At 40.3% G+C, this 15,517-nt stretch overlaps 1 protein-coding gene across 1 annotated transcript in view; it reads right to left on the reverse strand.

Annotated features, from left to right (window-relative positions):
- Positions 1 to 6,676: 6,676 nt before the first annotated feature.
- Positions 6,677 to 15,517, reverse strand: part of LOC306972737 (lamin-A-like) — a 29,047-nt gene continuing 20,206 nt past the window's right edge. Inside the window, exons 8-13 of the mRNA XM_079569443.1 lie at positions 12,694 to 12,921; positions 12,489 to 12,596; positions 9,487 to 9,606; positions 8,453 to 8,518; positions 6,850 to 6,996; positions 6,677 to 6,769 (exon numbers count right to left, since the gene is read on the reverse strand). Of these exons, the coding sequence (XP_079425569.1) occupies positions 6,734 to 6,769; positions 6,850 to 6,996; positions 8,453 to 8,518; positions 9,487 to 9,606; positions 12,489 to 12,596; positions 12,694 to 12,921 (705 nt within the window). The 3' untranslated portion in view covers positions 6,677 to 6,733. The remainder of the gene's footprint in view (positions 6,770 to 6,849; positions 6,997 to 8,452; positions 8,519 to 9,486; positions 9,607 to 12,488; positions 12,597 to 12,693; positions 12,922 to 15,517) is intronic.

Below are 15,517 nucleotides of genomic sequence, written 5' to 3' on the forward strand. Positions count from 1 at the left end.
AACTAGGGTAAAATACAAGGATTCATTACAGATGTTTTTACTGATCACTCCCAGATGTTAAAGTTCACTCGTTCACAGAATGAATGAGCTCTTTTCAGGCTCACTGCTGCGACGCTCTGTCACCACCAGATGGCGCCAATACAAACAAACAAACAAAAACACTGTGATACAAAGTCGAATCAGAGTCACAGGAACAAACGTCTAAACATTTATAAGAAAAAACATGAAGGTTAATAAGTGTTTTTCATAAACTGAATTTATGGAACTGAATTTTTAGCATCTGTGTTTCTCCACCATTTTGAAAAAAAAAAAAAAAATCAGTGTAATTTACTTTGCTGCTAAAAAAAATTCTGTGTATTTTTTTTCATTTGGGAAAATTCACTTAAGTTGAATTTTCTTAGAAGAAAAAACGGCTTCACCTCCTGAGAGCCGAGAGTTTGTCTGGTGTTTTATAATTGTTGCCACATTTTTGTCACATTTTCATCATTGTTTTCGTCCAAATAGCAAGAACAATAGCAATTGTTGTTGCTATTTGGGATAAGTAGGACCTAATAAGTATAAGAACTAAAATGTGAGGACAGTGGGTCGATCAGAACCTTATGAAATATCATTTTCTGTTAAAGGCCAGAAGGTCCTAATTAGTCAAAATTCAAAATTTCAGCTTAATATAATAAGTAGTTAAGGTTAAGAGGTTAAAACTAACTGATCTGCAGCCCATATTCACTTAGATTTAGTAAAAGTTGTGTTTTTCAGGCGATGAGAGCCAAAACTGGTATCGGTTCAGTATCGGATATTTGTAGCCGATACCCAATATCGTATTTTTTCCAGTGTCGGTTCCGATATCGAATATCAGTATCGGATCGTGAAAAAAATAAAAATATACAAAAAATAAACTAAAAGCTACATCTGAGACAGATCATAGAGGCGGGGCTTAATAGGCTAGCTATGTAGCACGCTAGCTATATCGTTTATTTCTACGACAATTTACCACTTAGTATTTTAGTATAAGATTTACAACTGTACAACATTACTCTGCAAATGTGTCACTTACAATAACTATTTACAGCTGTAAACCATGTAAATAGTCCCAGGTTTAACCACATGGTAGAATAAATAACGTTAAATCGTCCCAATGTCCTCAAACCAGTGCTTCACACTCGCGGCTACAATTACTGAAATATCACATTTCAATCCCACATGATGAAGAGACAGTGTTGGACATAAATAAATGTCTTTTATTCAGATCATTTGGATAGATTTTTTTCCTGGATCATTTACTTTGGAGACCTGGTGTAGAAGGATTTTGCTGATTTTCCCGCCATCGTCTTCTCACTGACATCGGTGTAATGTTATGACATCACCACCAGAGGGCGTGGGCAGTGTCCCCACATGTGGCCAACAGGTCAAAGATGGACAGATGTGACGTCACAGGGTCTCAGGAGTGTCCAATGCTAACTGTTCCATGTAAACCAATGGACGCCGCTAGGCTAGGCTAACCCATTGAAATGAGTGAGCGCTAAGCTAACACTAGCTTTATTCTCAAGTTTCTATTAAAACGAAAAAACAACAGAAAAAATGACATGTTTTTTTCAATATGGTGGAGAAATACAGACAATAAAATCAGTTACAGAAATGATATAAACTTTTTCTTGCAGATTTTTTTTTTTTTTTTAGATTAACGTGTTTAAACTGAAAAATGCGCTGTTTTTTCCCGTCACTAGAGGTCACTAATACGCTGTTTGTCCGTCTGTAAAGAACCGGTTTGTTTTATAAAAAGGGCATTAAAACACGAATAACAACAACGTCCGATCGATGTAAATAAACGGTAAATATGTTTTTGTACAGAATGGTTTTGTAAAGATGAAGCTCGTTTTGTAAATGTGTAAATAAAGTTTCTGCGGCTGAAATAAAACACGACAAAAAAACTGCAGATTCAGAGTTTTTTTATTTGTATCAAAAGAAAAAGAAACATTTCCGTCACATGATCCGCAGGTTTAGACTCCGCCCCCTTTTTGTCTTTGGTTCATTTATTTATTATTTAGAGAAATAACGACGAGTTTAAGGCGAGACGCTGCAGGAAACTTCACTTATAATGAACATTATTATTGTTCCACAGAAAAACAGCATTTTATGTTTCAAACAAAATCTGAACAGAATAAACTTCAGTTCATGTGAGACTTTTCACAATGTTTTTTTTTTTTTTATTTCATTTTTTTACTGAAAAATCTTAATTATGTTTTCAAATAAATACAAATATTCCAAATGATAATAACTGTTCTTTTCCCTCAAAACTAAAAAAAATCACAATTAAAAAAACAGAAAAGTCGTTCTGAGAAAACCTTCAGAATCTTCAAAATCTGATCATATAAAATAAAAATAAGTTCCTCCTGCAGCGTCTCCTCTTTAACCTCTGAACCCCCGCCTGAACCGAGAGGAGCTTTTTCCTCACGGCATCAGAGTTTTTTCCATCATTTTTTTGTTGGATATTCAACTCATTTTTGTAACTTTTTGTCACATTTTTGTCTTTTTTTTGTGTCTTTTTTTGTCAAATTTTAATAACATTTTTGTAATTTTTATCTTTTTTTTTTTCTTTTTTTTGGTCAAATCTTTATCATTTTTTTTGTAATTTTTTAGTCACATTTGTGTCTTTTTTTGGGTCAAATTTTAATAACATTTTTGTAATTTTTATGGCAAGTCTTTATCACATTTTTGCCATTTTTTTAATCTTTTTTTTTTTTCATTTTTTTGTCACATTTTGTCATTTTTTCGTCAATTTTTCGTCACTTTTTTGTCACATTTCCGTCATTGTTTTCGTCTCAGTTTTGTTGCTATTTTCTCACCTTTTTTCCAGAAGCTTTTGGATTGGGGTAAAGCCAAACTGGAGAAAAAGTGCTCGGTTCAGGTGGGAGTTAAGGGGTTAAACAGAAACAAAAAAGAAGAAAAGAAAAGCTCCGTAAATCCTCGTTTATGAAACACTTTATTCTCAGAGACAGAGATCGACGTTTGTTTCATGATCCTCGAATACAGGAGTTATTCTCACTACTGCCCCCTCAGGTCATATACTCACTACTGCCCCCTCAGGTCATATACTCACTACTGCCCCCTCAGGTCATATACTCACTACTGCCCCCTCAGGTCATATACTCACTACTGCCCCCTCAGGTCATATACTCACTACTGCCCCCTCAGGTCATATACTCACTACTGCCCCCTCAGGTCATATACTCACTACTGCCCCCTCAGGTCATATACTCACTACTGCCCCCTCAGGTCATATACTCACTACTGAACATGTGGGGGAGGAACATGCTTAGTTTAACCCCTTAACTCCCGCCTGAACCGAGCACTTTTTCTCCAGTTCGGCTTTACCCCAAACCAAAAGCTTCTGGAAAAAAGGCGTGAAAATAGCAACAAAACTGAGACAAAAACAATGATGGAAATGTGACAACAAAAAAAAGACAAAATGTGACAAAAATGTGCAAAAAAAAAGACAAAAAAAGACAAAAAAAATTACAAAAAAATTACAAAAAATTTCAAAAATTTATAAAAATGTGACAAAAAAATTACAATTTTTTTTTACAAAAAATTACTAAAAATTGATAAAAAGTTGACAAAAATTTGACTAAAAAATGGACAAATTATTATAAAAAAAATGTCAAAAATGTGATAAAAATGTGACAAAAAAAATACACAAAAATGACCAAAATGTGACCAAAAAATGTCAAAGTTACAAAAATGAGTTGAAAACCCAACAAAAACAATCAGCTGACGTGAGGAAAAGATCTCTGGGTTCAGGCGGGAGTTAAGAAGTTAAACATGTTTAAACTCCGTCGAGTCCCTTTAAGAGGCAGAAGGCGGAGCCTCCACAGAGCTCCACCGGCCAATCAGAGGCTTCCACATTTCATCCCAGCGTCGTCACATGGGGCGACTTTTAGAAAAGGAAACTCTCAGAGCTCAGGTGTAAAGTCACCAGGTGTGTTTAAGATGCCGTTGCGGCTCGCCTGGATGATCGGCGAGAGTAGCCGGCGCAACGGGGGCGGAGAAAAAAAGTCTGAAGCCAATCCGACCCTCCACATGCAGAGAACAACGAGAGTGGCCTCTGATCACGCAGCTTCTCGTTCAGATATCGCGTTAATTTAAAGTGTATCCTAAATAAAAGTCATTCACCACCTGCTCTGTTTCCTTTACTCCAGAGACATCATTCTTCATCAGAGAAAACTTTCCCATTCGTTTGTTTGTTCAAGTTTGTGAGATAAAATACGTCCTTTTAAATCATTAATTTGTTCTGAAAAGCATCAAACAAGAGCTCTATTTTAGGGGCGATACAAAACTTAAATAGTTTCAGTCATAGTTTATTTGTTCAGATCTAAAGAGGAGAGAGGAGGAGAGGGGAGGGGGCGAGGAGCACGTTTCTGATCACATCAGACTCGTATCCAATCACCTGAGCGTGAGCCGCGGACAGGTGGGCGTTTTCCCGTCATGCACGGGGCCGTGGAGACGCTGCAGTTGCCTCTGGAGAGATGCAGCGGCTGATCGAGTCGGCTGCTCTCGTTGGGGTCTCACGATCTTTCCATGCCCCACGTGCCCGTGACATCAGAGCCCGTCTGGAGCAAGTCGGACAGAAATCTAACCGGCATGCACCGTGCGTCTGCAGTCGGCTGTAAAAACTGCGTCCGTCTGGCTCATCTCAAACACACCTAACGTTACGATCCTGCTCCGCCCCCGGCCATCAGGGGGCGGAGTCACAGCAGAGTGAGCTCCACGAAGACGAACGCAGCACGAAGAAGAACTGAGCGACTCTAGCACCAACTGCGGAAATCGATTCATTTAAGATGTTTTAAGGACAATAAACGAGGAGGAACTTTTTCTAAAGGTTCAGAGTCTTTTACAGAAGCCGAGCAGTGACGAAACTTTCACAGAGAATCTAAACGATCACAGAGAAACTAAACTATCACAGAGAAACTAAACGATCACAGAGAAACTAAACGATCACAGAGAAACTAAACGATCACAGAGAAACTAAACGATCACAGAGAAACTAAACGATCACAGAGAAACTAAACCATCACAGAGAAACTAAACTATCACAGAGAAACTAAACGATCACAGAGAAACTAAACGATCACAGAGAAACTAAACGATCACAGAGAAACTAAACGATCACAGAGAAACTAAACTATCACAGAGAAACTAAACGATCACAGAGAAACTAAACTGTCACAGAGAAACTAAACTATCACAGAGAAACTAAACGATCACAGAGAAACTAAACGATCACAGAGAAACTAAACTGTCACAGAGAAACTAAACGATCACAGAGAAACTAAACTGTCACAGAGAAACTAAACGATCACAGAGAAACTAAACTGTCACAGAGAAACTAAACGATCACAGAGAAACTAAACTATCACAGAGAAACTAAACGATCACAGAGAAACTAAACGATCACAGAGAAACTAAACGATCACAGAGAAACTAAACGATCACAGAGAAACTAAACGATCACAGAGAAACTAAACCATCACAGAGAAACTAAACTATCACAGAGAAACTAAACGATCACAGAGAAACTAAACCATCACAGAGAAACTAAACGATCACAGAGAAACTAAACCATCACAGAGAAACTAAACACTCACAGAGAAACTAAACTTTCACAGAGAAACTAAACGATCACAGACGTCTGAAGGCACTCGGAGGATTGTCCACGCGCAGAGCTGTACGTTAAAGTACTTAAAAGCTCAGAAGCTGCAGTTTTACAGTAAAGTCTAAAAACACGTGGCTCAGTCGGTCGAGCGAAGGAAACAAAACTGCAGCACAAACAGAAAACTAAGCGTCAGCGTCATTTGGACTTTGGTTTATCATTTATAATCGGTTCGGAATCAAATCATTCATCTCCAAACGTGAGGGGGAGATTTATGTCTTTTTAAAGCAGCACTAAGTAACTCTTCCCCCTAGAGGCCAGAAGCTGCAGGTGTCGTAGCAAGTTACGTTTTTTTAACTTATTAATCGTCTTGGAGAGTAAATACTCCGCTGACAGGAAAGGTGAAGGGACAGAGGGTTACTGTGCATCCAATTATACAATGGAAATATTTGTTTTCACTCAAACTTGGCTGTAAATACTGTTTAAAGTGACGTTAGCCCGCAGTTAGCTTTGCCCGTTAGCCTGTTAGCTTCTTCTTCGTGATTACATTAGTGTGTATTGCTTTCTCCGGACCGGTGGCAGTGAAGTTGCAAACATGGTTTTCTGTCCAGAGACACCAGGGGGCGATGAAAGACCCTCCAATCATCCCATAAACACTTGTATCACCCCCACAGGGACTACGGGGAGGGTTTATTAAGGTAAACACGTTACTTAGTGCTGCTTTAAGGTTGGTGGCGACGCCTACAGGCCGGCGGAAGAACTGGATTCTACTCTGACAAACATCAGGTCCCGGGACAGCGTTAAAGGACCTGCTCCCCCTCCTCGTTTCCTCCTCGTTTCCTCCTCGCTCACACAGTCCCGGACGTCGCGGAGGAACTTCCTCCTGTTTTCTGGTTCGAGACGACACATGTTTTATAAAAAAGTATAGTTTAGGAATCCGGTCACATTAAACACGTGACTTTGATAAACCTGTTTGACTAAATGAACACTGTCCCCACACCCGCCAGCGAAGCCCCGCCCCCGTCCCCTCCCCCCAAACCCCGCCCGTTACAAAAATAAAGATCCAAACAGAAGGAAAAGATGGCGTCGCTACATGACGGCGCAGCTCTCGGGGTTCACGCGGCTCTGCAAGAGAAAGGCGGCGTTAGAGGCGGAGTTAGAGGCGTGTTTGAGGCGTGTTCGAGGCGTGTTGAACCTCCTCGTACCTGTCGGAGCCGCTCGTGTCCCAGGAGGGAGTGTCCGCCCAGCCCCTCCCCCAGGCCACACCCCCCGCCGCGCTCGGACGGCTGCCCGCAGGCGTCGCAGATCACCGTGCGGCTGCGCAGGTTGTACTCGCTCTGGGTGGCGTGGGCCTGGAAACACGCCAGAGGAACACGTGAGGGGAGAAAACACGCCAGAGGAACACGTGAGGGAAGGAAACACGCCAGAGGAACACGTGAGGAAAAGTGTGGTCAGAGTCAGTAATGAAGAGGCCCCGGGACAGACCCCTGAGGGACCCCTGACACCTGGATGAGGAGAACCTGAGAAGAATCAGTCTTTATCAGTCAGTGTTTGGCCTCAGTTCCTCTGCTGCCTGAGGAAGCGAGAGCAGCATTGAAGCCTTGAAGCCCCCCATCCCGCCCCCAAGCGGGGGGACAGGGGAGGAACATACTTAGTTCAACCCCTTAACTCCCGCCTGAACCGAGCACAGTTTCTCCAGTTTGGCTTTACCCCAATCCAAAAGCTTCTGGAAAAAAGGTGAGAAAATAGCAACAAAACTGTGACGAAAACAATGATGAAAAAGTGGCAAAAATATGGCAAAAAATGACGAAAAAATTACCAAAATGTGACAAAAATTTGACAAAAAATTGACAAAAAATTGACAAAAATTTCATAAAAAATTTACAAAAAATTTGATAAAAATTTTACAAAAAATTTACAAAAATGTAACAAAAAAATGACAAAAAATGTGACAAAAATTTGATAAAAATGTGACAAAATGTGACAAAAATTTGATAAAAATTTTACAAAAATGTGACAAAAAATGGACCAAAAAACAAACACAAAAAGACAAAAAGTTACATAAATGAGTTGAAAACCCAACAAAAAAATGATGGAAAAACAATGTGATGACGTGAGGAAAAACATCTCTGGGTTCAGGCGGGAGTTAAGAGGTTAATATGTTTAAACTCCGTCGAGTCCCTTTAAGAGGCAGAAGGCGGAGCCTCCACAGAGCTCCACCGGCCAATCAGAGGCTTCTACGTTTTGTCCCAGCGTCGTCACATGGGCCGACTTTTAGAAAAAAAAGCTCAGGTGAAAAGTCACCGTTACGATCCTGCTCCGCCCCGGCCACCAGGGGGCGGAGTCACAGCAGAGTGAGCCGCCCCGGCCACCAGGGGGCGGAGTCACAGCAGTGTGAGCCGCCCCGGCCACCAGGGGGCGGAGTCACAAAACTACGTCCGCACAAATGTATCAAAACATGAAAACAACAAAACAAACAGAATCATCGACCCCGACACGGCCATGACTGAACTAAAGAGTGATTTCTCAAAGCAATGCTCCCATGTGGCCACCAGGGGGCGCCTCTGCTCCGTCTGTGACTTTAGACCAGTGGTTCTCAACCCCCAGTATAACAGGTAAAGGCGTTCGTGACCCCCCCGCCCGGGTCACACCGTGAGAAAGAGGAACATTAGCCTAAAGAATCCTTAAAAAACAAAGAAAAATGTCTGGAACCACTGCTGTAGACGATGTCATCACTAAGTGAACATTGTAGTAAATTCTAATGTTCCAATGAAGAATAACCTGCAGCCTCTGCTGTTAGAAAGTTACCTCCTCGTCATCCTCCTCTTCGTCATCGTTCAGAAAGGTGGTGGTGATCTTCCTCGCCGCCATCTCCTGTAAACCAGAGACCACATGAGTCATGTGACCGTCTGCGTGTTCTTGTACTTACAACCTTGTGAGGACCCGTTTTTAACCTCTTAACTCCCGCCTGAACCGAGAGCATTTTCTCCAGTTCAGCTTTACCCAAATCCTGTAGATCAGTGTAACGCCTCATTTGAAAGCTAAGACCTACAAAACTCATCTAAATGGATCTTTTTCCTCACGTCATCACATTTTTTTCTCCATCATTTTTTGGGGGCGGAGTTTTTAACTCTTTTTTGTCAAATAGTTAATTTTTTGTCACTTTTGTCCTTTTGTTGTCAAATCTTTGTCAAATTTTTGCCACTTTTTCATAATTTTTTCAGGATTTTTTGCCACTTTTTCATAATTTGTTGTCATTTTTTATTCATTTTTTGTGTCATTTTTTTTGTCCTTTTTTTGTCAATTTCTTGTGACATTTTTGCCACTTTTTCACAATTTTTTCTAAATTTTCCGTCCATTTTTTGTCCGTTTTTTGTCTAAGTTTTCTCACTTTTTCTGTCATTTTAAAAAAAAAAAAATCATAATTTTTTTGTCAGTTTTTTGACAATTTTTTGTTACATCTTCATCATTGTTTTCGTCTCAGTTCTGTCTCTATTTTCTCACCTTTTTTCCAGAAGCTTTTGGATTGGGGTAAAGCCAAACTGGAGAAAATGTGCTCGTTCAGGTGGGAGTTAAGGGGTTTAACAGAGTGAGGACATTGTGGGGGGGCCTCACTTTTATGAAGGACTGTCTGAGGGTCAAGGTCTGGGTAATACATTATGTCTATGAGTGTCCTCACTAAGATAGCAGTACAAGAGTGTGTGTGTGTGTGTGTGTGTGCGTCTGTATATGTGTATATGTGTGCGTGTGTGTGTGTGTGTGTGTGTGTGTGTGTGTGTGTGTGTGTGTGTGTGTGTGTGTGTGTGAGTGTGTGTGCGTCTGTATATGTGCGTGTGTGAGACCTCTCCGCTGGCGTTGATCAGACGTGTCTCCAGCAGGTCCCCGGTTCCCCACAGGTCCACGCTCTTCCACACCAGGTCAGAGGGGGGGCTGCTGGAGCCGCCGCCGCCGGACGCCCAGATCTGAGGGTCAGAGGTCAGAGTGAGGCGAGCGCCGGGCGACACGGGTCAGAACACGGGTCAGAACACGGGTCAGAACACGGGTCAGAACACGGGTCAGAACACGGGTCAGAACACGGGTCACAGGGATGGAACAGGCACAAGTTTTTTTCTTAATTCAGATTTTTTTGGGATAATTTCAAGTGAAAAATAGGTAATTTTCACAGTAAAAGTGAATTTGTTTGATTTCCAGTGGGATTTCTATTTGTTCCATCGGCATTAGCGCTTTTATCTGATCTTAGATTAGTTCAAACCGACTCAAATTTAGCATAAAACAACTTTATTCAAGCGATTTTAAGTCATTTATTTAATTTACGATGGACATTTTTCCAGTATCTGATGTAAACACTGGCACATGTAGAAAGTGATGCTTCAATTGGAGGATCCGGCCCTTGGTCTTTGGACGATGAAGAAAACCTGCTCACCCAGAGAGTTCGGGCTCTGAAAGACGTGTTATAGAAACAGTTGATTCCTCTCATCATGTCACAGATGCTTTCTGGACATTTGACCATCACATGACTTATATTCAGTGAGCACGACCTCATCTGATCCTTCACCTAATCTATTGGTCCGCTCTGATCATGTGATCTCATACAGTCTGTCTGTATAAACACCATGACCTGACTCTGGACTGACAGAGCGTCTTTGTACAACCTGTGCAGAGTGTCTCTCCATCTGCAACTTCTCTCCAGTTCTCATTTTTTGTCACATTTTTGTCAAATTTTTTGTCTTTTTTTAATAAAATTTTTGTCATTTTTTTGTCTTTTTTTGTCTTTTTTTTAAATAAATTTTTTGTCATTTTTTAAGCATTTTTTTTGTCTTTTTTTAAAGCAATTTTTTGTCTTTTTTAAGCAATTTTTTGTTGTTTTTTGTCACATTTTTGTCAAATTTTTTGTCTTTTTTTAATCAATTTTTTGTAATTTTTTTGTCTTTTTTTGTCTTTTTTTAAAGCAATTTTTTGTCTTTTTTAAGCAATTTTTTGTTGTTTTTTGTCATTTTTTGTCATTTTTTGTCACTTTTTCGTCACATTTTTTGTCTTTTTTTAATCAATTTTTTGTCATTTTTTAAGCATTTTTTTTGTCTTTTTTTAAGCAATTTTTTGTTGTTTTTTGTCACATTTTAGTCAAATTTTTTGTCTTTTTTTAAAGCAATTTTTTGTCTTTTTTAAGCAATTTTTTGTTGTTTTTTGTCATTTTTTGTCACATTTTTTGTCATTTTTTAATCAATTTTTTGTCTTTTTTTAAGCATTTTTTTTGTCTTTTTTTAAAGCAATTTTTTGTCTTTTTTTAAGCAATTTTTTGTTGTTTTTTGTCACATTTTTGTCAAATTTTTTGTCTTTTTTTAATCAAATTTTTGTAATTTTTTTGTCTTTTTTTGTCTTTTTTTTAAATAAATTTTTTGTCATTTTTTAAGCATTTTTTTTGTCTTTTTTTAAAGCAATTTTTTGTCTTTTTTTAAGCAATTTTTTGTTGTTTTTTGTCACATTTTTGTCAAATTTTTTGTCTTTTTTAAATCAATTTTTTGTAATTTTTTTGTCTTTTTTTGTCTTTTTTTAAAGCAATTTTTTGTCTTTTTTAAGCAATTTTTTTGTCTTTTTTTAAGCAATTTTTTGTTGTTTTTTGTCATTTTTTGTCATTTTTTGTCACTTTTTCGTCACATTTTTTGTCTTTTTTTAATCAATTTTTTGTCATTTTTTAAGCATTTTTTTTGTCTTTTTTTAAGCAATTTTTTGTTGTTTTTTGTCACATTTTAGTCAAATTTTTTGTCTTTTTTTAATCACATTTTTGTAATTTTTTTGTCTTTTTTTAAAGCAATTTTTTGTCTTTTTTAAGCAATTTTTTGTTGTTTTTTGTCATTTTTTGTCACATTTTTTGTCTTTTTTTAATCAATTTTTTGTCTTTTTTTAAGCATTTTTTTTGTCTTTTTTTAAAGCAATTTTTTGTCTTTTTTTAAGCAATTTTTTGTTGTTTTTTGTCACATTTTTGTCAAATTTTTTGTCTTTTTTTAATCAAATTTTTGTAATTTTTTTGTCTTTTTTTGTCTTTTTTTAAAGCAATTTTTTGTCTTTTTTAAGCAATTTTTTGTTGTTTTTTGTCATTTTTTGTCATTTTTTGTCACTTTTTCGTCACATTTTTTGTCTTTTTTTAAGCATTTTTTTGTCTTTTTTTAAGCATTTTTTTGTTGTTTTTTGTCTTTTTTTTGTCACATTTTTGTCACATTTTTTGCATTTTTTAAATCAATTTTTTGTCATTTTTTGTCTCAATGTTGACCATAGCAGAGGTCAAAGGTGAGGCTCAATGCACTACAAAAAGTAAATATCAAGCATTGGCTTAAATGACTTGAATTGAGGAAATGTATCTTGTTTTGAGCGGTTTTCTCTCATTTAGACACTTTTCCTGATCGGACCGAGTTTGCTTTGCTTGTTTGAGGACATTTCAGACCAGTTCTAGGGTAAATGTCGCTTGAAATAAGAAAGTAAAACTGCCAATGAGATAAGACCAGTTTTCTTTCCCCATTGGCAAAGAAACGTACTTGAAAAAACTGCGAAATGTGTTGAAACGAGTCAGAAACATCTCAGAACAAGTGAAATAATCCAGGACAAATGCCCAACAACATCTGAACTAGTCAAAATAACAAAAATCTGGATTATTATGCTCCAATTGAGACTTCTAAACTAATCTAGTAAATGACTTTTTGCAGTGTGTTTCCCATAACGGAGGTCAAAGGTGAGGCTCAATGTTTCCCATAACCGAGGTCAAAGGTGAGGCTCAATGTTTCCCATAACCGAGGTCAAAGGTGAGGCTCAATGTTTCCCATAACGGAGGTCAAAGGTGAGGCGGACGTACCGTGACGGAGGCTCCAGCTTTCAGGGTGAACTTGTTTGGGAACTTGTAAACCAGGGCGGCGTTGGCGTTGGCCTGATTCTGCAGCGTCCAGTTGGTCAGAAGCTGGTCCTAAACAGCAGAGCATCATCATCACGGATCAGTCTGAGGAAGAGGAGGGGGGGGGGGGGGGCAGAGGGGGGGGGGCAGAGGGGGGGGCGTGTCTGACCTCGTCCGTCGCGTTGTGGAGGCGGATGAACTTCCCGTCCAGGTCGACCTCGTCCACGGTGACTCGGCCGCTCGCCGACGAGTGCTGCTTGACCCGCGCCTTGGTGACGCTGGTGCTGTCGGTCTCCACCAGCGCCCGGCCCGAGCTCAGGCCCGAGCTCAGGCCCGAGCTCGCCAGGCCCGAGTTCACCGCCAGGCCCGAGTTCACCGCCAGGCCCGAGCCCGCCCCCTGCAGGAGAACTTTGGTCAGGATTCGAGACAATACACGACACATGTCAGAGCGTCACGAACCTGGAACGACTTTTCCCAAACCCCTTAACTCCTGAACCGAGAGCGTTTTCTCCAGTTCAGCTTTACCCAAATCCTGTAGGCCAGTGTAACGCCTCATTTGAGAGCTAAGATCTACAAAGGATCTACAAGATGGATCTTCTTCCTCACGTCGTCAGATTTTTTTCCATCTTTTTTTGGGGGGTTTTCAACTCATTTTGTAACTTTTTTTTTTTTTTTTTAAATCAATTTTTTGTCACTTTTTTGACACATTTTTGGTAGTTTTTTTGTTAATTTTTTGTCATTTTTTGTCACATTTTTGTAATTTTGTTTGTCACATTTTTTCACATTTTTGTCATTTCTTTCTTCCATTTTTTGTCAATTTCTTGTGACATTTTTGCCACTTTTTCATAAATTTTTCGTCGCTTTCTTGTCACATTTCCATCATTGTTTTCGTCTCAGTTTTGTTGCTATTTTCTCACCTTTTTCCCAGAAGCTTTTGGATTGGGGTAAAGCCAAACTGGAGTTAATGCTCTCGGTTCAGGCGGGAGTTAAGGGGTTAAAGACACGCCTGGGCTGTGATAACATGACCCGACACATACGTGATGAAGTCGCGTGTATTAGTACAGTTCAACAGGTATCGTTGCTACTAGGGATGCACCGATACCGATACCAGTGTCGGGTATCGGGCCGATACCACATGCTTGTCCTCATACTCGTACTCATTCATGAGGTCCCGATACCAGAAACCGATACCATTTGACCTACGAGGCGCAGCTACGAGGCGCAGCTACGAGGCGCAGCTACGAGGCGCAGCTCTCAGCTGAGGAGAGAAGAAGCCACAAACTGGAGAATAGTTTAGTGTAAACACAATAATCCACATAGAGCTGACTTTATTACAGACTGCGCTCTCTAAACCAGAGTCTGAGCTGGATTTAACCAGAGCTTAATGTTGTTAGAGCTGCAGCGTCTGCAGTGTTTACAACATACAGGCTAACGATGCTAACTCGCTACAGCGTCTGCAGTGTTTACAACATACAGGCTAACGATGCTAACTCGCTGCAGCGTCTGCAGTGTTTACAACATACAGGCTAACGATGCTAACTCGCTGCAGCGTCTGCAGTGTTTACAACATACAGGCTAACGATGCTAACTCGCTGCAGCGTCTGCAGTGTTTACAACATACAGGCTAACGATGCTAACTCGCTGCAGCGTCTGCAGTGTTTACAACATACAGGCTAACGTTGCTAACTCGCTGCAGCGTCTGCAGTGTTTACAACATACAGGCTAACGATGCTAACTCGCTACAGCGTCTGCAGTGTTTACAACATACAGGCTAACGTTGCTAACTCGCTGCAGCGTCTGCAGTGTTTACAACATACAGGCTAACGATGCTAACTCGCTGCAGCGTCTGCAGTGTTTACAACATACAGGCTAACGTTGCTAACTCGCTGCAGCGTCTGCAGTGTTTACAACATACAGGCTAACGATGCTAACTCACTGCAGCGTCTGCAATGTTTACAACATACAGGCTAACGATGCTAACTCGCTGCAGCGTCTGCAGTGTTTACAACATACAGGCTAACGATGCTAACTCGCTGCAGCGTCTGCAGTGTTTACAACATACAGGCTAACGATGCTAACTCGCTGCAGCGTCTGCAGTGTTTACAACATACAGGCTAACGATGCTAACTCGCTGCAGCGTCTGCAGTGTTTACAACATACAGGCTAACGATGCTAACTCGCTGCAGCGTCTGCAGTGTTTACAACATACAGGCTAACGTTGCTAACTCGCTGCAGCGTCTGCAGTGTTTACAACATACAGGCTAACGTTGCTAACTCGCTGCAGCGTCTGCAGTGTTTACAACATACAGGCTAACGATGCTAACTCGCTGCAGCGTCTGCAGTGTTTACAACATACAGGCTAACGATGCTAACTCGCTGCAGCGTCTGCAGTGTTTACAACATACAGGCTAACGATGCTAACTCGCTGCAGCGTCTGCAGTGTTTACAACATACAGGCTAACGATGCTAACTCGCTGCAGCGTCTGCAGTGTTTACAACATACAGGCTAACGATGCTAACTCACTGCAGCGTCTGCAGTGTTTACAACATACAGGCTAACGATGCTAACTCTCTGCAGTGTTTACAACATACAGGCTAACGTTGCTAACTCGCTACAGCGTCTGCAGTGTTTACAACATACAGGCTAACGATGCTAACTCACTGCAGCGTCTGCAGTGTTTGCAACATACAGGCTAACGATGCTAACTCGCTGCATCGTCTGCAGTGTTTACAACATACAGGCTAACGATGCTAACTCGCTGCAGCGTCTGCGGTGTTTACAACATACAGGCTAACGATGCTAACTCGCTGCAGCGTCTGCAGTGTTTACAACATACAGGCTAACGATGCTAACTCGCTGCAGCGTCTGCAGTGTTTACAACATACAGGCTAACGATGCTAACTCGCGGCAGCGTCTGCAGTGTTTACAACATACAGACTAACGATGCTAACTCGCTGCAGCGTCTGCAGTGTTTACAACATACAGGCTAACG

Source organism: Gobius niger (genome assembly GCF_951799975.1).
Source record: "Gobius niger genome assembly, chromosome: 13".
Lineage (NCBI taxonomy): Eukaryota > Metazoa > Chordata > Actinopteri > Gobiiformes > Gobiidae > Gobius > Gobius niger.